The 20,776-nt window shown below is 62.0% G+C and overlaps 2 protein-coding genes across 6 annotated transcripts; one reads left to right on the forward strand and one right to left on the reverse strand.

Annotated features, from left to right (window-relative positions):
- The first annotated feature begins 990 nt into the window (after positions 1 to 990).
- CUNH14orf180 (chromosome unknown C14orf180 homolog) lies at positions 991 to 7,336 on the forward strand. 5 transcript variants are annotated; one of them, XM_087195639.1, is made up of 7 exons: positions 991 to 1,398; positions 3,329 to 3,407; positions 4,010 to 4,181; positions 5,205 to 5,334; positions 5,559 to 5,594; positions 5,715 to 5,962; positions 7,010 to 7,336. In XM_087195639.1, exons 3-6 carry the CDS (start codon positions 4,026 to 4,028, stop codon positions 5,921 to 5,923), a joined length of 531 nt encoding a protein of 176 aa, XP_087051765.1. In that variant the 5' UTR covers positions 991 to 1,398; positions 3,329 to 3,407; positions 4,010 to 4,025; the 3' UTR covers positions 5,924 to 5,962; positions 7,010 to 7,336. The 5 variants fall into 5 exon arrangements, 4 of the variants coding, with proteins under 4 accessions (XP_087051765.1, XP_012921709.2, XP_087051764.1 ...); XM_013066255.3 differs by having other exon boundaries at positions 1,026 to 1,398; positions 4,010 to 4,136; XM_087195638.1 differs by lacking the exon at positions 3,329 to 3,407 and having other exon boundaries at positions 1,033 to 1,398.
- On the reverse strand, positions 7,282 to 16,762 carry Tmem179 (transmembrane protein 179). Its single transcript, XM_004836868.4, has 4 exons — positions 16,396 to 16,762; positions 10,592 to 10,729; positions 9,486 to 9,564; positions 7,282 to 8,646 (listed from the first exon to the last, which is right to left on the reverse strand). The coding sequence occupies exons 1-4, from the start codon at positions 16,698 to 16,700 to the stop codon at positions 8,467 to 8,469; spliced, it is 702 nt and encodes a 233-aa protein (XP_004836925.1). The 5' UTR covers positions 16,701 to 16,762; the 3' UTR covers positions 7,282 to 8,466.
- Positions 16,763 to 20,776: the final 4,014 nt, after the last annotated feature.

A 20,776-nucleotide genomic window follows, 5' to 3' on the forward strand; every position in this document is an offset into this window, starting at 1 on the left:
AAGACAGGGGCCGATTGAGGGGCTACCCTCCCTCCACAGCACCCCACACTGCCCACACCCACCCCTCTGCCCCAGATTCCAGCCACAGGATTTCAAGAGCTGCAGGGCTCTGCTGTTGGCCTGGGAGGGCACGTGGGGCCAGGGCGGGGACAGTGGCCCTGACCTCCGGCCTGGTCAGCAGGCCTGGCCTGATGTCCCCCGGGGCCTGGGAAACAGCCACCTCACATCCGGCCAGCAGAGTCCGTTAAGGCTGCTGGTATTTCTGCCAGAGGGGAGCCCAGGCCCAGGGCTCGCTAGCTGGACAGGCTCTGATGCTTAGAGGGCCAGGCTCAGGCCTCAGACAAGCCCACCAGGTCAGAGCCTGGGAGGGGCCTGGTCACCTTGCGGCCTGCAGCTTGCCTCCTTGGGGGTAGAGGCAGGTGGGGACTGGGGTGAGCCGTGTCCCTGCACCCCAGGACTAAGAGCTGACCGCTTCCTGTCTGTGTGCACCCGGGAGAGCCAGGAGGAGGAGGCAGACGCTGACTTCCTGAAGGGATTAGGGGCTTCCCAGTGAAGGGCATGGAAGGAACCTGGGGGCAGGCGGAGGCCACAACAGAGCCTGAGCAGCAGTCACTCTGGGTGCCCTGGACTCTCCAGATTGGCCACCCTTCCTGTCTGCCCAGGACTGGGGTGTCCTAGGTGGGGCCACTCCAGGCAAACTGGGCAGCTGGAGAACCCACAGCCTCTGGCCCCCTCAACCTGTCTCCTTGTCAGTGGGGCTGGCAAAGCACTCGGGACACGCTGGCCCTGGCGCTCCAGGCCTCCCAGGCAGCCGGCCCGACCCAGTCCCGCCAAGGCTATCTCTGGGGAGGCCAGGAGGGGGGCAACAGGCACAGCGGAGAGAGGGCCTGGGAGCCACTGGCCAGTGCCTGCTTCCTGTTCCCTGGCCTGGGCCAGCGGGCGCTGAGGCGAGGCCAGAGGGCACTCAGCCCGCCTACGGAATGGCCCGGAGTGTTGCCTCTTGCTCAAGTGGGAAATGCACATTTATCTGGGGAGCTGCCAGCAGCAGGCCAGCACAGCGGCAGCCCTTCCCAGAGCCCTGGCCCTCCCGCCCCGCCTCTGTCCTGCAGAGGGGAGGCCAGCCCAGGAGCCCCCAGCCGTCCATTTCCTCTCTAGCAGGACAAGGCACAGCTGGGCTCTACAGCCTCAGCCTGTGCCAGGCTGGGTACCTCACCTCCCAGCCAGTGACACTTCCCTGCCCTCCGCTGTCCCAAAGGCAGCAAGAACCGGCCCAGCTGCTGTAATGGAAACTTCCTGGCCAGTCTGTGAGCTTCGACAGCTCGGGTTCCACCCCGCGTGAGGCTCCGGTCTTCAGCTAGCTCTTCAGGTGGCTGGGCCGTCCCGCAACGCAGGAGCCAGGTGGGCCGTGTGTGCTCATTTGTGCGTGCGTGTGTGTGTGTGTGTGTGTGTGTGTGTACGCGTATTTGCATATGTCCCCTCCAGCCCCACAGGACAACACTGGAGCCGGCCACCACACACCAGGTCAGCAGGGTTGGGGGTCTGGGGCAGCACAGGTGTGGGGGGAGCAGGCACACTGCCCTGCAGCTGCCCTGGCCAGGGGTCAGAGCAAGCAGAGGAAGGGCTGCCCTCACAGGCAGGCAGGGCCCTACGGTCACCCACACACCAGCTGCTGCAAGGAGGTCCTGCCTGCCACAGGCATTGGGTGGCAGGGCAGGTACAAGCGTGGTACGGACGCCAGGGCAGAGACAGGGCAGCCGGGGGGAGTGGTGGGGGCACCAGCCAACCCCAGGGTCTCCCGGATGTGCTGGCCAAGGTCTTGGAAGCACACAGGACCCCTGGTCCCTCCAGCCTGGCTCCCCGGCCTGCTCCTGGACTAGGGCCCCGTCTCACTGTCCATCTGAGCCCAGGAAGGTGGCAGACCCAGGACCCTCCTGCCCAGCCCCAGGGGACATGCAGTGGCCCTCACTGGTGCAGGCGTGGACAGTGGGGCCTCTGGGACCCAGGGAGAGGGACAGGGCGGCCTCCTCAGGCCGGCCTGGCTTACAGTGACGCTCCACAGGCTCCTGGAACTATTTTCCGCCCTTTATCGCCCATCTGTCACGAGCTGGCTACAGAGCAAGTGCATTGAGTTACACCCTGTCCCTGCTGCAGAGGCCCTGCTCCAGGGCGGGCGGGAGGTGGCACCCGGCAATGTCTCCTGCTTCTGCCGCCAGTGTCATGGTGGGGAGCACGAGCTCCAGGAAGGTCATTCTTCCACTTGGCCAAGGTCACAGAGGCCAGACCGAGCCAGCCCTGGGGACTCCAAGGCCCCCACTTCCTCCCTGAGAAGGGCCTGCTGGGCCTAACAGAGAAGCCCAGGCATTTGCAGAGCTCCAGGGCGGGAGAGGGACCCACAATGTCCTCCCTGCCCAGCCCTGCACCAGAGCGAAATACAGCCACCCCAAGTGGCAGCCACAGGGCGGTGGTGTTACCACCGGCCCCAATCCCAGTACGGCCCGGACACTGGCCAGCTCGTCCTCACAGGTCCAGGATGGGGCTGCACTGCTCTGGAGGGGTGGCTGAGAAGGCTGAAGCCACCCATGTGCCCAGGGCCTGCAACTTCATCACCACACGTGTTCACGCACACAGCGGACACATACACATATGCGCATCTGTGTCCCTGCAACTACCACCCAGGTACACACACACATGCACACAGTCACCTCAGGTACATGCGCACACACACACACACAGATACCTGGCCCTTGCACACCCACTCCCACCTGCACAGCCTCTCCGGCCCCGCCCAGAGCACTGCAGATTCCCCACCTGCCCTAGCTGCCGGCCGTTCCTTCCGGACCCTCTTTGCAACAAAACCTAATGCTCGGCAGTGGCAACAGAAGTCACTCCTTCTGCAGTAACTGAACCCATGCCAGCGATGCCACTCAGACACTGCTACAGCTCTCAGCTGGCCCCATGTTTGTGCCTCTGAGGGCTCCCGGGGGCCCTGTTATCCCAGGCCAGGGGTGCAGGGACCCTGTGGTCACCCCCAGACAGCTTCTCTTGGGGGAACCTGAGGGCACCGTGCTTGGGGACAGTGGAAACCCCCACTCCCTGCCTCTCAGCCTAGTGTCTGTGCTGGCTAGGGCTTCTCATACGCGGGGGCAGCAGTTCCCACCAAGGACCCCGGACAGGAACCTGGGGAGCCCGGCAGGCAGGGGGCCAGAGGACATCCTGAGGAACACCCTGCCCACTCTGGCCTCAATGTGCCCTATGCAATGAGGGGCATGGGATGAGCAGCCTGGGCCCTCGAAGGGCTGATGCCTGGGGCCTGGCTCCACCTGCACAGGTGCCCCTGGATCCACACCAGGCCAAGACTGGAGGACTCGGGGTCCAGGGCCTGCCAGGCGTGTGGAAGAAAGCCCCAGGTAGAGGGGTCGCATGTGTGGGCCAGGGACGAGGGCATGGGAGGACATGGGGCACCCGTGCACCCTGAGAGCCACAGGACACGGAGAGCATGGAAGCAGCAGCAGAGGGAGGAAGAGGCAGAGAAGGACAGAGAGCCCTCAGAGGACAGAGCAAGGGTGGAGGACAGTTTGGGTGGAGCTGAGGGGACCTCAGGGCATGGGCAGCAAGGTGGCAGGAGCCCCCAGAGGGCCTTTTCTGGGATCTGCCTGGCCCTGACAATGGGAGACCCCATTCTATACCCTGGCCCCCTTGAAGAGCCATCACCCGTGAGATGTCCACTGAAACCTGATCCATGACCTCAAAAAGTGGCAAATGACAATAATGAGCCCCAAATGTCCAAGTACCCGGAGTGGAGGGTGGCTGTGAACCAGGGGCAGCAGCCCACAGGAGCACTGTGAAGCCCGGAAAGGTGGCAATTTGCAGCCTCTGGCAGCAGAGGCAGCTGCTCAGGCAGAGGCTCAAGTGAACAGGGAGCCCACGTCCAGCAGCAGGGTCCACTCACTGGCCCACCTGACCGTGCCCCTCCAGTGTCTGTGGAACAGCAACGTCTCTCTTGCCTCAGGACCATGCTCCAGTAAATGAGGACCACCACTCGAGCATTGTGCCCCGACTCCCACCCAGAAAGCCCGTGTCGGACCAGAGAGGATGTGGAGGCCACCAGGGGCTCAGTGCGGCCCCAGGCCCCGGCGGTAAGGCTTCCGAGGCAGTGGCTGTGTGGGCTCCGAGGTGGACAGGCGAGGACAAAAGGATCCTGGGCCCCACCCTGCAGCTAAGGCCATGGAACTGGAAGAGACAGGGCCAGAGTGTGCGGGGCTGAGTGTGCGGGGCTGAGTGTGCGGGGCTGAGTGTGCGGGGCCAGGCGGGGAGCAGCACTGACGAGAGGGAGGGCTGGGCGCAAGCAGGGGCGGAGACTGCGGGCTCAGCTGTCACACAGGAGGGCCGGACCCCAGGCGGAGCTGTGGGCTCCCCGGGGACGGTGCCGAGCACCCAGCGCTGGAGGCCTTGGAGCAGCCGCATCTGTGTCACAGATGAGGGCTCCGGGGGCCATCTTCCAAACCAGGCTGTGCTGACCAGGGCAGCTCCAGGGCCAGCTGGGCATGGCCAGGAGGAGGAGGCCAGCTCCTCGGGGGGCCCCAGCAGCCCACCAAGGCCTCCAGCCACCCTGTCCCTGCGCTGGCCCACCCCACCAAGCTGGACCCCACCCCACAATCCCCCATGTCTCAAGGTCCCCCGGACCCTCTGGGGACCAAACAGCAGCCTGACACCCCAAACTGCCCAGGCCTGGCACTCACCTGGGAGGTGGGGCGCCCTCGCTGGGATGCTGAGGTTGGGTCGGGGCTGCCAGCTCCCCTCACCCTGCCCCGCTGCCACAGTGGCCAAGTCCTGAGCCCTTCCCTGGGCCTGGTCACCACCATGAGTCTGTGTGTGTCCAGGCTGAGGACTGGTCCGAGGGCCCCGCCAGCTGTGAAGGGTTGCTGTTCTCATCTCTGAGCCCTGGGACTGCTGGGGGCCAGAGCAGGAGCTGCAGCCTGGCCCTGGGTCACTGACCTTGCCCACTTGACTTCTGACCCCACCAGCATAGAGCAGCTGGCACCAGGGCCACGGCCAGGGTGTCAGCCCAGGGTCTCTACACACCTCTAGGGTCCTGTGCAGCAGTTCCCTCTGCACAAAGCCCAGAGGTGGCAGTGGGCACAGGGGTCGGGGCAGCCGGTGTCCAGCAGGAGGGGCTCACAGCCTCCCTGCCCCTCTGTCCCCAGGAGGGAGGCCGGAGGCGCCCCCCATCCATCCTGAGACGGAGCTGGCTGGAGCTCGTGCCCCGCGAGGCTGAGCCACCGAGGACCTTGAGACATGTGCGGTTCCGGGAGCCCGTGGAGGAGGCTGTGCACTGTAAGGGGGTGTGCCAGCAAGCGAGGGGCTGGCGGCAAGGACCTGGGTGGGCTGAGGGGAACCCCAGTAACACCCTCAGGGTCATCGGGACTTACGGCAGGGGATGGGTCGTCTCTTGCTGCTGTCGATGGTGAGGGTCGCGGGGCTGCGCTGGCCACTGCTCCTAGGGACAGGGTGGGAGCGTCGGGGCACCCGCAGACTGGGCCTCGCGGTCTCCTTCACAGACATCGCCTGCAGGGAGCCCGCAGCTGCAGTCGGGGGTGAGTCCTGACCCCAGCCACGAGTGGCTTCTTTCCCTGTCTCACCGCCCCTCACCGGCCCCTCGGCGCCCCTCTGACTGTCCAGCAGGCCACCCCTCAGCCACTGTCCCTTGCACACAGGTGGGCCGCAGCGCCCTGGGCCCCGGAGAAGCTCCCCGCTCCTCTGGCTGACTCTGTGCATCCTGCTTGGGGTGGCGCTGGGCCTGTACCACGGCTGGGCCGAGCCCATGGCCGGGGCCCTGGAGGACCTTCGGGCCCAGCTCCGGGTCCTCGCCCTGCGCCTCTGGTATGTGGCCCTCAGCAGCTGGCACTGCCTCCTGCGGCTCTGACCACGGCGCCCGGCAGTGTCACCACCGGAGCCCTGCTGGGTGAGGCTTCGGGGAGCTGAGCGGAGACTGCTGCAGGGCTGCGGCAGGGCCGGGAGGGGGCACCCCTGCCTGAGGCCAGACATGGGGCGACACAGCAGGCGCCCTGCTCCGCTGCCTGCCTGCCAGGGGAGGCTACCCGAGACAGGGCTGGCAGCTGCCACCCCCAGCCTTGCCCACCTCCGCCTGGCGGGAACTGGTGTCACCAAGGGCGCCTGGCATCTGCAGGACCAAGAGGGCAGGAGGCACCTCTGCTGCCCAGGGCTGCTCAGTGCCACCGGCACTCAGGAGAGAAGGGCCCGCGTGTGCCCACCACCCTCGGAGTCCAGCACGGCACCACCCTCCTGGCCAGGTCTGCACGGGGAGGCAGACGGCGCTGGGGTCAGGCACCAGGAGGGACCGCAGGGCACACTGTGCCCACATGGGCTGATGACCAGACGAGTGCCCGGGGCAGGCCTGAGGCTTGAGGCCCTGGGTGGCCCCTGACCCTCAGCGTCAGTCCCCCACTGAGTCGGGAGAAGCTCCCGTGCCTCCCTCTGGGCTGGGACTCCGGGGAAATGCAGCGAGCAGCCTGGCTGGAAAACCCTCCCTGGCCAGAGCCCCTGCCGGGCACCAGGGGCTCCCCTCCCTACCTCCATCCCCTCAGCTCCCCTTCAGGGCACCTTGGGGACCCCTGAGGCCCTGGGCCATGTCCCCCACCAAGGCCCACAGCCCCTCACTCTGCTCTGGGTCCGGCCGCCCTCCCAGGCCTCGGGGAGCCCAGGCAGTGGCCCCAGGGTCTCCTCCAGACCCAGAATTCAGGGACCTCAGGGTGGAGGACCCCAGGGAGAGGGCTCATTTCCAGCAGTGGCCTGGAGAGGACCATGGGAGGGGACGGGCACCTCCAGCACCAGCCGTCACCCCAGGATTCACCTCACTGCACCCCGGCCAGGGGCAGGTCAGCCGTTGATGCCCCGTACTCTAGAGGCTTGGAGAGGGGAGCCTCAGCCCTCTCTGGGCCTGGGGGTGCAGCCCCATCCCCCTCCGAGAGGGTCTCCTTGTGCTCTGCAGGGTCCACACATCCACATCCAGCCATCTAAGCTGCCTGGAGACACAGCCCCCGAGAAACCCAATCAAGCCTCACCCTGGGGGTCACGTGGGGAGCAGAGACCCAAGCCCCAAAAAATGCAGACACAAAGCTGCAGCCACATGGAAGACTACTCCTAATAAGCTCTGGAGAAAGGACAGAGCCAGGAAGCAGCGGTTTACACCCTAAACGAGAAGCCGAGCAGGTGGGAGCAGAAGGGAGGCGGGGAGGCACAGAACAAACCCTGCACCCCGGAGACACTTGAGCGTGTAGCTTTATTTTGACTTGGAGAAATAGATACATGGAAACTTGAGAGTCTTCACTTCCACCTCAGCCGGAAGTAGAGCTAAAACAAGGTGTCCTTGCTAAAAGCCAGAGAAGCCAAGGTGTCCTGGAAGCACTACGGTGCAGCCGCTGGGGGGACCCGGGCAGCCCGGCCCTCCCGCCTGGGGAGAGGCTGGCCCAGGATGGACCCTGCCTGCAGGCCTCCACCTGCCTGGATGCAGGCCGCCCCAGCCAGCCCCAGGGCCCAAGGGCAGCTGCCCAGGGCAGGGAAGGCTGGGGAAGTGGCAGTTCCATGGGCCCAGGAAACCGCAGCCCACTCCTGCTCCTTCTGGGGCCCCAGATGGCTGCAGCAGAAATGGGGGACTGGGCCAAGGCGAGGCAGAAGCCACAACACCATGTGGGGGACAGATGAGCAGCTCTGGGGGCAGGAAAGGGCTCCCACATCCAGCGATTAGGGCCCAGGCCTACGTCAGCTTTGGGGGCCTCAGACTCTCTCCAAACACCATCCCAGAGTACCTGGCGCCCCGAAGGAAACCCTCAGCTGGGCTTCAGGCCTTCACCCCCATCCCCTGGCCAGGACCCCCAGGACAGCCCCTGCCTGCCCAGCACCCTGACAAGCTGGCCCAGCCTACCACCCAGCCCCTTGAGGTGGCCCAGGTCCACACCAGAGCCCCAGCCGGGAGCACACTCAGGGAACACACTTCTGAGGGGCTCCGTTAGGGTTAGGGTTGGACCCCGGGACAGGATGGGGGACCCCCCCCCGCAAGAGGAGGTGGTGCTGAGGACAGCAGAGGCAAGTCCCAGTCACACCAGGCTCTGCCACCGCTGGGTGGGTAGGTGGGAGTCCCTCCCCTGCAGGAGCCCTGGCCCAGGCTGGGGTGGGAAGGCAGTGCCCTCCTTCTGTGGGCCACGGGCACCCCATCTCTGTGGTCTGCTCCCACACATCCCATCCACACACATGTGCACACACACGTATGCTTATACTGCAGCGTTCACACACACAGCCTCAGGGAGGCAGAACAGATGCCCCAACTGCCTGCTGCTGGGCCCGGGCAGGAATCGCTCTCACCCCACCGCAGGCAGGGCTAGGGTTGCATGCAGGGCTGGGTGGCCCAGACAGGGCCTGTGGGCAGGGCCGGGCCTCAGGAAGCAGGGCCTAGATGACAGCACTGTTCTCCCCCTGGAGGGAGGTGCGGGGCCCTGGCCTGGCCAGCAGCAGCTCCTTCTCGTGGACCAGGCTGTCCAGCAGGTCCTCCTGGCGGTAGTTGTGGTAGACCTTCAGGAAGGCCAGCGTGGTGATGGCCAGCCACGCCAGCCACGAGGCCCAGAGGCCGAACTGTGAGGAGGCAGCAGCGTCAGTTCAGCGCCAGCACCCTGTGTTCACCCGACCAGCCCTGGCCCTGGCGAGGGCAAGGGCAGGAGGCCCACGTGCCCACGTTCCTTCCCCTGCAGGACAGTCACCTTGGGTCCCGGGGGAGCCTACGTCTGTGCAGAGGCCGGGGACCAGGCCACCCTGGCCCCAGCCCAGCTGATGCTGTCCCTGGCGGGAGACAGTGGCTGGGTAACGTCCAACCTCCCAGCCTGGGCCCCTCAGCTCCAAGGGGGCCTGTGAATCCCAGCCCTCCAGCTGCCGGAAGAGATTGACCTTTAGCTGCTGTTTCCAAACAGCGGGAGGAGCAACAGTCTAATCAGCCCAAGCCTGCACCACATCAAACCGATTCCTGCTGGAGCGTGTTGGTTGTCCACGCGCCATCTAACTGGCAGTCAGGTCCAAAGCATCTTCCACTACATTTGCAGGAAGGACTCTGACCACCGCAGCTCATCTCAGCAAAGAACCCCAGGTCCCTGTGTCCAGACCCCGAGGGGCCCCTGGCCATTGTGTGGTCCTCAGGCCAGCTGCGGGCTAACAAGAGGGTTGGGCTAGACCCAGAGGCTAAGCCCTCCAGGAGCCACCCCAACTCCGCCCTGCGGAGGCCCCTGCCCACACCAGCTTTCAGGCCCCCTGGGCGAGCCCCTCCCCACACTCTGGCTGCCTTCCTGCTCAGGCAGTTTGTCTCCTGGCGACCCCACCTAACCCTGAACCCCCTGCCTGGGGCCCTGGGCCCAGCCCTGCCCACCGCCACCTGCCCCAACCCGTGGGAGTCAGCAGTGCTCACGCAGGCCCTGTGCTCCCACCTGGGCAATGGCGAACTGGTCATAGAAGGCAGAGTTGTCCACATTCAGCTCCAGATCAATGTCTTGCAGCTCTTCACAGCTGAAACGCAAGATGAGGGGTGGTGCCCGTTGGCCAAAGAGGGTGGGGGAGCCTGTCAGGGGGTGGCCTCAAGCCCTGTCCAAGCACAGGCTCAGGGGAGGGGACCAGATGGCCAGAGGATGTGCTGCAGCCTCAGCTCAGGGTCCCAGGTCCCGGCACACTGTCCTGCACTGCCTCTGAGGAAGGTGGGGAGGCTGGCCCACAGGCCCCACGCTGCCCGAGGGGTACCCTGGGGACACCGTCAGGCAGCTCTGCTCGACATGGGCAAGTCACAGTCTGCCCCCAGGTGGCAGCCAGAGCTGACAAACGGCGAAGTCTACGTGAAGCTCCGACTCTCCCTACCTTAGGGTGGGCTGGGCAGCATCCCCGCTAGGACCGCAGGAAGGGCTGGAGGGCTGCGAGGGTGAGGGCACCTGCGTGAACCCCGCAGGCTGCCCATGCTGAGGGACCCGCTGTGGGCTCAGGCACCGTAAAGGTGGGGCCCCAGCAGGGGCCGCAAGGGCTCCTGCCACCTCACCAGTGCCCCAGGCCCAGCGTCAGCCACAGCACGGTTGAGGCGTCCCCAGCCCCACTCTGCTGTCCCTGACTTCAGATGTTGGGGTCCAATCTGACACCCACCCTGGGCTTCTGCCTCCCACGGGCAGCACAAGGGTGGACCCCAGGATCTCAGGCCACCTGGAGCCTGCCAGGACCTGCCATTGCCCTGTCTGGGATCCTGTCCTCCAGCCCCCAACGGCAATGAGGGGGCAAAGGGCACCGCTGAACCCCCAAGCCCCTCACCCACCCACAGCTGAGGCCCTGGCTCCTGGGGGCCTCTGAGTGTGATGCTGCAGGCTCCAGAGCAAGGAGGAGACACCCGACACTGGGGTGGGGTCAGGGCAGGAGCTGACCAGGTGGGCAGTGGTAGGGGCCAGGTGGGCCCGGGTGGGGAGCAGGTGGGCACAAGTGGGATGAAGCCGCGGGCTCTGCACGCTGCATGAGGGGTCTGCCTGTGGGGGACGGGGTGCAGGGAGGGAGCACAGCACACCTGCGGGGCACGGTGCCCTTCTCGGTGATGGCATCGCACCACATGGTGAAGCCCACGCTCACAATGGTGCTGGCGATGAAGACCAGGAAGACCACGAAGGCGCTCACCAGGAGGTTGAGGAAGGCATAGAAGAAGGAGCTGCAGGCGGGGCAGAGAGAGGAATGCTGGGCATCCGCGGCCCCACCGAGCAACAACCCCCAGTGTGGAGGGCCCCGGCCCAGGCTCCCTGCTGTACCTGGGCTCCACAACGCCCCATGCCAACCTGAGCTGCCCATCTCGTCTGCCCAAAGACTGCACTTGAGACCACATCACCACCCCTGTCCAGGGAGGAGGGGCCAAACGGGGCCCCAGATTCCCCCATTCCAAGGCACGAGAGCCACACGCACCCTGGAAGTGCGAGGTACCCATGCAAGGCCACCCAGCCCCGGGCGTGACCCAGGCCGTCCACCCCTAGGGCCACTGTCCAGGGGGATGGACCCACGCAGTCACCCGAGGCTGTAGGGTGCATTCCGTGTCTCCCAAGTTCACATGTGGAAACCGTAACCCCAAGGTGAGGCACTAGGAGGAGGGGCCAGGTGGTGAGGTGGAGCCCCACAATGGGATCGGTGTCCTTACAACACGGGAGGACACTGCCAGAAGACCCTCCCCACTCCCGCCCAGCATAGGCTGGCGTCACACCAGTGCCACCAGCAGAGGATCTGGCCAACGCCTGGGGCTAAACCGGCTTCAGGCGCGTGGCATCTCGCCCAGAGAAACCACAGTCCCTGTCCCCGACTGCGATGCCAGGAGCCAGGTGCAGAGCCTGAGCACTGCTGGCTCATCTGCTACTCAGGCGCTGGACAAGGCCCCTCCGCCCATCCACAGGCCCCTGCCAGACCCAGGAGTGTGCGGTCCTGCCCCAGGAGGCCGACCCAGCCCAGCCCAGCCGTGCCAAGTTGAGCGGGGTCGCTAGGCTGGCTCAGGTGGAACCACCTTCCACAGGGGCCGCCCTGGACAGGCCATATGGCTGAGCGACTGCTGGGCAGGTATCAGAGCCCCAAGGGACTCAGGTCTCACGCATGCAGAGATGGCAGAGCCTGGATCTCAGTCCTGAGGGATCAGGGGCCCTGCAGAGCCCACCTTTCCCCACAGGGCCACGGCCCATGGCCTCTGGAGGCCAGCAGCAGCTGTAGAGCTGTCCCATGCCTCCAATGGCCCGGCACGGCTGTGTGTGCGGTGGACACTGTCTCCACTGGACTCCTGCTCATCTCATGCATGCCCTGTCCGCCAGCCCCCGCTGCTGGCTCTCCTCCTTGGAGCTCTTCCCTGCCTGCCTGCGGACTGTCCCGCATGTGTGGCAGTGACCCCTGGAGGCCTGGTCCCCAGCAGGGGCCTCCAGCAGAGCCTGGGGCTAATGCCCACCACTCCCCAGTCTCTCCCAGTCGGACCCTCCATTTGCCCTCACCTGGGTGGACATTTCCTGCCCTCGGGACCCTGAGGACCGATCCTGGGCCACACTGAGGAGACTCATGCAGGTACCGGATGGTGCATGGTCCCCAGCCCTTCACTCCTGCCCTGCCCAGGCTGTCCCAGGTCGGACCTCCCCCTGTGAATGCCCTGCTGCCCACCACCCCGTGGGCCCCCTGGAGCTCTGTCCAGGGCTGAGGCCGGTGTTCCCAGCAGGAACATGGAGTGCAGGAAGTGGGGTCACCTGTGGGAACCAAACACCTACAGCTAGTGGCTCGGCAAGCTTGAGAGGGGCGAGGCACAGCCCACCCGCGCCCTCCCGTGGGCAGTGTGTCGGGGTACAGCAGGGCGGACACTGGGCCGCAACTGGACAGCGTGTGTGGTGGGGCAGCTGGGTCAGAGCCTCCCTGGGCAGGGGCAAGAAGGCTGCCCAGAGCAGGACATGCAGCTCTCCAGACAGCAGCGGAGGGGGCACCCAGGACAGCTCCTCCCAGGGCACACCCATCTGTCCACCTGTTGGACAGAGCCTGCCTCCCTGGGGCACCACCCAGCAGCAGCACCCTTGGGTGCCTGGCAGGTCACCCCAGCTGCCACCCCAGGCTGCCTCGGGAGGGCTGGGCTGGCCACTATGCAGAGCAAGGCCACGTCCGGCCCACTCCAGCAGGGGCGCGGCGGCTAGAATCCCAGATGGGCCCCCACCCTCCACGGAACTGACTCCCTGTGTGGCATGGGTCTCCCCAACAGCCCCTGTCCCCGCCAATTCCCAGCACAGTGCGGGACAGGAGAGCTGCAGGCCGGCTGCCCTTCCCGCCTCAGAGCGAGCGTGAGCTGGACAAGCAGGAAATGGGGTCTCTGCCGACCCGACCTTCCAGCAGCACCTCTGCTACATGGGCAGCACTTCCGCCTCCCCGGCCCAAGCAAGCAGCCCCTGTGAGGTGGGACGGCCCCGAGCGGGGCTGCTGCTGGCCGACGGCCTCCCTGCACCCTTCTCTCCCCACTCTGGTCGGCCCCCATGGAACCTGCCCAGCCTTCCAGGGTTTCAAAGACCTGCAGGTGTCCAGAGCCCCGCCTGGGTCGCAATGCCACCCTTCCCCACCCCCAACACAGGAAAGACAGGACAGGACAGCAGGCAGGAGCCAAGACGGCGGCACGCACGGGGTTAACCGTCTTCCTCCCGCTGCTCTCAGGGTGCCCAGACTGGGATGTGCCGTCGCCATGGTGATAGCTATCCTAGGGAGCCAGGAGCAATCGGGAGGCTAAGCAGCAGGTGCGGTGCGGGCAGGCAGACGGGTCATTTTAACCAGCACTCCCCAGCCCTTCAACCCTCAGGCATAGTGCTGCCCAGACCAGCTCAAAAGGCTCCTCTTGGGCAGAGCTGCGTGCCCAGGCCCTCTGCACTCTCTGGGGTCACCACCTAGTCCTCGGAAAGCAGAGCCCGTGCTAACCCAACCACATCGGCCCTCACTCCCAGGGACGACGGGGGCCGTGGTCACCTCACGGACTCACTAGGCAGGCCTGTCCCGGCCCTGGGCTGCCCTACATCCCCCTCATACCTGCTCACCTGGTCTACATGGCCTGACCGGCTCTGGGCTGGCCCCCTGTCCGTCACTGGCCTCTGCAGACCCCACCTTCTCGGGGGCTAGGACTCACTGACACAGTGGCTCTGGAGGGTGGACCCTCTGGCCAGAAGCTGAGTCTTCAAAGATATCAGCCAGGGCCAGCTGGTGAGCAAGATCCAGACTTCGGAGTCCAACACCTTTCCATCATCCACCCAACAAGCGCTTAGAGTGTGACTCCTATACACCAAACTGGTGTTCTGCCTGAGGACGCAGGGACCAATCAGGTGCTGGCCTGCCCTGGGCTCATCCAGCCCAGTCCCCCTAGATGTATGTCCATGGCCTGGGATGGTTCCCAAGAGCTCTAACCTAGCCCCACAATCAGAGCTCAGATGGGCACTGACACCAGGTGACTGTGGTCAGCCAGATTGTGCAGTGGACAAGGCAGAGGGGGGCAGCCAGCCAGCCAGGTGGGCCTGGCAGTGATTCCTGAGGGCCACAAGGGACGCCATGCACGAGACATCCCTGGAGTCAAGAAGGCTGCACATCGCCCTCAATGGACAGGTGAGCCAGGAAGCTGCAGCAAAGGGACAGAGACCCCAAGTGTCCCAGCAGCAGGAGCAAAGCCACCAGATTCAGCCCCTGGTGAAGTCACAGGCATGGTGACCCCACCCGTCCTGAGTCCCACATGGGCCAGTGAGGGGGGCATGGGGAGCAAGGTACTTGGGGCTGCACCAGTGCCAAGGAGAGGCCCAGAGATGTTAAGCCTCTGTGTGCCCTCTGTGTGCCCTCTGTGCTGGCCGCTCCTGGGCAGCTGGCTGCTCTGTGGGTGACAAAAGGCAAAGCTGGCACTCCCCAGTTTACAGCCTGATCTGTGCCGAAGGGCTGCCCAGCCTGCCAGGGACTTCCTGTCTTGCCAGCTTGGGGCTCTTCGCTCCCTGCACCCTGTGCCTGTCCTCTGGTGGTCACACCTCTGAATCACCCTCACATCAACCACGCAAGCTGGGTCCTATCTAGAACGCTGCTCCATGTGAGCCCCAGTGGGACCACTTCTCCTGCAGGGACCCCGGGCCTGGAAGGGTGTGCCGAGCAACAGCCCCAGGCAGAGCCCCAGCCTCACGCCCAGTGCCTGGATCCCATGGACCGTGAAGGCCTCTCGGGTGACACCAGCTTCCTGCAGGCCCCTGGCCCTGAACCTCAGTGTAGCAGGTGTATCTGTCTCCCCCAAAATGCTGTGTCCAACCTTGGTACCTGAGACTGTGATTTTATCTGGAGAGAAGATCCTTGCAAGTATAATTAAGTCAAAGGTCTCCGAAGAGACCATCCTAGCTTTAGGGCGGGCTCCAAACCCAGGGACCTCGTGAGAAGAAAAGACAGAGACAGTGGCCAGAGGGAAAGAGCCCCATGCCAAGGAGCAAGGAGGGGCACTGTGGCCACCGGAGGCTGGAGCCCTAGGAAGGGCGTCCTATAGCCTCCAGGGGACCTGCCCTGCAGCAACACCCCAGCTCAGGACGGTGAGGAGCCCCACTATTCAGCATCACTGGGCATTCAAGAGGTGCAGATGAAAACAACGCTGAGATTCCACCTCACCCCAGAAAGAATGGCTGCTATCATGAAATCAACCAATAACAAATGCTGGCGGGGCTGTGGGGAAAGAGGAACCCTGCTCCACTGCTGCTGGGAGGGTAGACTGGTGCAGCCACTGTGGAAATCCATATGGAGACACCTCAGAGAACTAGGACTGGAAGTCCCATTTGACCCAGCTATTCCCCTGCTAGGGATCTTCCCAAAAGAATGAAAAGAATCATACCACAGTGATATATGTGCACCCATGTTCACAGCAGCACAGTTTGTAATAGCTAAAGCTTGGAAACAGCCCAAGTGCCCATCAACTGGAGACTGGATAAAGAAAATGTGTTTTTTTTTAAATGGAGTACTACTCAGCCATAAAAAATGAGAAATTAGAGACATTTATAGCTAAATGGATGCACATTGAGGCAATACTCTTAAGTGAAATAAATAGGATACACATGTGTAAATACCAAATAGTTTTCCTAGTGTGAGAAACTAAAGTGTAAATAAGGACTAAAAGGTATATTAGATAATGTGAAACAGGAAGAAAAGGGGCAAAGGGGAAGGGGAAGGGGAAGGGAAAGAAAGGAATGGAATTAATATGAGAAAATGAAAAAAATGGAAACAAAGTCTTTGTAAATTGGGAGGGATGGAGGGGTTGAAGGGAGGGCAGGAGAAGGGGGAAAAATAAGAACAAAGAGAGGTTATGTAAAGGTGCAAATTTCCAATGAGGAATGTGATTATATTGTATGCCTAAACTGTACCAATAAAATTTAAAAAAAAAAAAAGAAAAGAACAGCCAAGACCGAGTGGGGGCGGGGGGGGGGCACAGCCTCCTTCATCTGCAGAGGGTGGCTGCGCTCCCAGCCCCACCAGCCAAGGACCGCAGCCCTGGGGACCACATCCCACGGGCTCTGGGTCGAATCAGAGCAGGAGAGGTGAGGCGGAAATGGAGAGAGGAAGAGGCTGGGACCGTCAGGCCCAGCCCGGTCCCCTGCCCTGTGCATCCCTAGCCAAGGACTGGGTGCCAGCGGTGCCCGGGGCGCTCCGCTCCAGACCTGCCTCTTCCTGGGCGGAGGGGAGGGCGCCCCGCAAGCTGCGCTGCCTGGCAGGGCCTGGCCCTTCCCTAGCGTGCGCAAAGCCCGGAGGGCGCTGTCCCCGGTGCTGGCGAGGGCGGACCCTGCAGGCCTCGGCCCGGGAGCAAGGCCGGGCGCGGCGGGCCCCGCTTACCCCTCGTGCCCCTTGCAGAGATAGAAGAGCGTGCGCCAGGCGTGCGCGGCGGCCAGCAGCAGCGACAGCAGGCTGGCGAGCAGGCTGAAGCGGCAGGCGGCCGGCGGGCCCCACTCCTGCACAGTGAAGCGCTCGCGCGCCTGCACCGAGAGGTTGGCGCTCAGCCACAGGCCCTCGGTGAACAGCAGGCAGCGGCCGCGGAAGTCGTGGCCATTCTCGGACAGCGGCACCACCACCACGAAGCTGAACAGGAAGGCCAGGAAGTAGCAGACGCACTGCGCGAAGAGGAAATTGTCGAGCGCCATGGCGGGGCCGGGAGGGGCGCGGCCGGCCGGGCTCCGGCGCCGGGGCCGCCGAGGCTGCGCAGTGGCGGACGCCGGGTCCCGCGCGCCCCACCCGGACGCGTGCGCACGGTGGCAGGCGGACAGCTCCGGGCAGGGCGCGCTCTGGAGGGGTGGGGGCGCGGCCCGGACGCCCTGGACTGGGGAGCGGGGCCGAGCAGCCTGCGCGGGCCGCGCCTCCACAGGGTCTGCTCCCGCCTTCCCAGGACGCCAAGGGAGAGGAGGCGGCGGTGAGTCCGCAGGCCTGCTGCCTGGAGCGACTCGTCCAGGACCCTGGGGCGGGAACAGGGGGACATCCGGGATGGCATGGGACAGAGGTGACCGCCGGAGGGCGCCCGGGGTCGCGGGGGGCGGGGAGGGGGGGCGCTGCGAGCCATCTGTGGTCCTCACCCGGACGCTCGGCCTGACGCAGGGGTCCTGAGCTGATTTTTGTAAGATAAATAACATGCCCAGGGCACCTCATTAAGACGTCTTTGCTGAGATGGAATCTGCTGGTGCATTAATTAATAGAATTAATGCTTTTTCCAGTTTCCCTTAAGACTAAGTCACATTTAGTCCAATTCCCAGAGTCAAGAAGCCCTGGTATTGCTCCTTCTGGAAAATTACATCAGCATTTTTGTTGCAAGCACTAAAACCTCTTTGTTTTATTGCCAAAATAATATGCTCATTTTTTAATTCCAGCTACATAGATATGAATAATATAAAAATATAAATTCTCCTCCCAGTCCTGCTCCTGTCACACTGCCAGGGGTAACTGCTCTAACAATCTGGCACCTACTTTTTCTACATTTTTCACACAAATTCACACAATTTACAAAAATGCTCCACACTGCACGTGTGTTCTGCCAATTGATTCTTTTACTCCACAGCACATCACGGACATTACTCCCTGCCTTGCATGCAGATCTATTCTATTCTTTCTAATAGCTGAGTCCTTGCTGTGCCTAAATATTCCTCTCTGGTGGACACTTATGCCTCCAGGTTTGCTCTTCCAACACTGCTGCATGAGCATCGACTCACACACACAGAGTTGTGAGCTCATGCAGGTTGGACACAAATGTCTAAGAAACTCTTAAAAGAGGGAGTGCTGGGTCTTGGGGTGTGGACATTTAGAATGTTGTCAGAGATCACCACACAGGTCTCTGAAAATATTTGCAAATCACCCTCATATCCATGTCACACACTCCCTCTCCAAAGATGGCTCTTTAAACAATCCTGTCAGTACATGGAAAGACCCCTCACCCACGTGCAGTTTGTTTTCCCTTATCAATCCAGGGCCAGCCCTCTCCTCCTCTGGTTTTCATCATTTGTGTTTGTCTTCTGTAAATTGCAAATTTCGTTTTGCTGTCTCTCAGACACATACATTGAAGACCCATTACAATGTCTGAGACACTGCCCTTTTCCTGGAGAATCCACCCAGGGCTCCTGCTACCACTGAGCTCCCAGTTCCACCAGGGAGGCTTACTCGGAACACTCAGCCACCCAGCTTGGGCAGTGGCGGTAAAGCTTCATTCATCAGTGCTGAGACTGACTGGACGCCTCTGAAGGTGTCACACATTGAGGCTTCAGCCAAAAAAAAGAGGCCTGGAAGGTGCAGGGGAAAACAATTGGGAAGTACAGATTAAGTCAGAAGGATTATAACATATCACCGCTGTGAAAGGCACAGGCTGGCATTGTTACAGATGAGTTCCATTTAACCTTCAGAAATCAAAGAATTCCCCTGTCATTCATATTAGTCAAGATCCTCCTGAGAAACAGAGTTGTCAGTGTGTGTGAGTGTGAGAGTGTGCAGTTGCATATGTGTGTGTCCTATTTCCATAGTGAGAGAGAGGAAGGAAGAAAAAGAGGGTGAATGGGCCGGAAGGAGGAGGAGAGAGAGGGACCTATTTTAAGGAACTGGTTCACTTGATTATGAAGGCTGGCAAGTCCAACTTGGTAAGGCAGCTGGCGGCCTGGAGACGGGGAATTGGTGCTCAGTTGACAGCCAAGGGCCACATACTGCAGACCTCCCTCCCGCCCCAGGAAGGTCAGACCTTCAGCTGATGGAGAGGCCTGCCCCACTATGGGGAGACACCTCCTTGCTGGCTGCCTACTGATTGAAATGCTAATCTCATCCAATGTGGGGGGGGGGGGGAGGACCCACAGAAGCATCCAGAGTAATGCTCAACACATATCCAGGCACCTTGGGCTGGCCAAGTCGACACATAAAATTAACCATCCCACTATTGGAATAATTCCAATCTATATAAAATATGGAAAATTCCAAAATTCTCTTTTAAAAGCCAACATTACACTAATGAAAAAAATCCTCATTAGAACTATGTGGGAAGTGATGTAGCAGGAAATTTCATTTACAAATATTGATGCCAAAAATGTTTCAAATAAAAAAAATGCTAAATTGAATCCAAGCCAATGTACTAAGAAAATAATTGTATTTAGAAAACACAAGTAGAATTCATTCTACAAATACAGGAAAAGCTCAGGTTTAGGAAACTTATCAATAATCTACTACATCAACATGTAAAACAGAAAAACTGACATTTTTGTTCAAAGACACTTAAAAGATATTTTATACCATTTGATAACCCTTTCTGATTTTTTTTTAAATTCTACATAAAATAAGTAGAAAACTACCAAAATATACTATCAAGTAAAACACCAAACTTTGCACCTGTTCAAATGAAGAATAAGACAGGAATGCTCAATGTCAAATATTACTGGCCATTTGCTTGCCAATTCTACCTATTCAACAGAGACAAGACAAGAAAATACAGCAAGCGTATATTGATGGAAACAAAGAGGCAACCCTGGCTGTCCTGGAGGATACTATGACCACATACTAGAATGCTCAAGATACTCTGCAGAAACACGTAAGAATCCGCTGAGGACTGTGGACTCTGGCTGCAGACCAGCATACGGAGTCGTCAGCCATTCTCCTCTGAGGCGAGCTCCCTGGGGAGAATGGGCAGTGGCAGTAGTAGCAGACGCTGTGGGCTGAGGCAGGTTCCTTCTTCCTCCGGGGCCCCGGCCGGACAGAGTCAGAGCCAGGCAGGGGTGCCGGGTGGGACAGGGCCGCCTCTGAGCCATGTGGGTCGAGCTGACAGAGCCCCTCCCTCTGCAGCGGTGCCAGCTGCCACCATCCCCGGGCTCTCTGTTTGGCCAGATGCCCAGCTCTGTCTAACTTTGCTGCACCTTGTGATACCTGAACCTGCCTCGCTGGTGACAATCACATGCTGCCATCCAGTCTGTCTGATTTGGGGAACCCCCCACCACCATCAGGGAGCAGCTCCTGCTTCAGCCTGAGCCTGCCGGGCTCCTCTGCCATGCCGATGCCCTTCTCCAGTGGGCCACGTGGCTTTGGGGAGTGGAGTGTGGCGCTCAGGCACGGTTGTCCCAACATCCTGAGTGCGCCAGTCCGTGAGGCTCCGGTCCCTCTCCCGCCCGCCGCCCTTGCAGTTCCGGGGTTTCCTCGGGGCAGACACCGACTCCCAAGCTCTTCAGACCCAGTTCTGTGCGTCACTCTTGATGCTGAGGAGAATAGCGCAAGCTCCTCCTCGGACAGTTCGGGAGCCTGAAGTCTAAAGTCGAGGTGTCAGGGGAACCGTGCACCCCCACAGGCTCCAGGGATGCGCTGTCCCTCACCTTGCTGGCCTCCTGCCCGTCCTCAAGGCTGGTCACACCAGTCCTTTCCATGAGTGGCTGCATCTCACTGGCCCCTGCAGAGGGACAGGTGGGCCCCTGGGTAGCCCCGGACGCCTTCCTCCCCCAGTCCTTAGCTTCAGCCAGATCAACAGAGTCCCCTTGCCTGGGAAGGAGACACAGCCCTGGCTACACCAGGTGCCAGGACACGGACAACTCTGGGGACATCGCTCTGCCTCTCAGATCCTCCCCGTGGGATCCTAGGTCCTGGGGAGCCTCCTTCTGGGTAAACGACACTTCCCGGCCTCCAGCTGTCCTCCCCCCTCCCTGCCCCGGCACCTCTGACCTAGCCCCACGCCCAAACTGTCTCCCGCTGAAGCAGGAACTCTTTAACATGAAGA

Source organism: Heterocephalus glaber, unplaced genomic scaffold (genome assembly GCF_053883595.1).
Source record: "Heterocephalus glaber isolate CG9 unplaced genomic scaffold, H.glaber_assembly_v1.0 deba00001608, whole genome shotgun sequence".
In the NCBI taxonomy this organism is placed as follows: Eukaryota; Metazoa; Chordata; class Mammalia; order Rodentia; family Bathyergidae; genus Heterocephalus; species Heterocephalus glaber.

Coding starts and splice junctions, on each gene's coding strand:
- CUNH14orf180 (XM_087195639.1), top strand. CDS start 4,026: ATGAGGACCACCACTCGAGCATTGTGCCCCGACTCCCACCCAGAAAGC. Junction 5,335..5,558: donor CGTGGAGGAGGCTGTGCACT/GTAAGGGGGTGT, acceptor TCTCCTTCACAG/ACATCGCCTGCAGGGAGCCC. Junction 5,595..5,714: donor GCCCGCAGCTGCAGTCGGGG/GTGAGTCCTGAC, acceptor CCTTGCACACAG/GTGGGCCGCAGCGCCCTGGG.
- Tmem179 (XM_004836868.4), bottom strand. CDS start 16,700: ATGGCGCTCGACAATTTCCTCTTCGCGCAGTGCGTCTGCTACTTCCTG. Junction 10,730..16,395: donor CTCTGCAAGGGGCACGAGGG/GTAAGCGGGGCC, acceptor CCCCGCCTGCAG/CTCCTTCTTCTATGCCTTCC. Junction 9,565..10,591: donor AAGGGCACCGTGCCCCGCAG/GTGTGCTGTGCT, acceptor CTTGCGTTTCAG/CTGTGAAGAGCTGCAAGACA.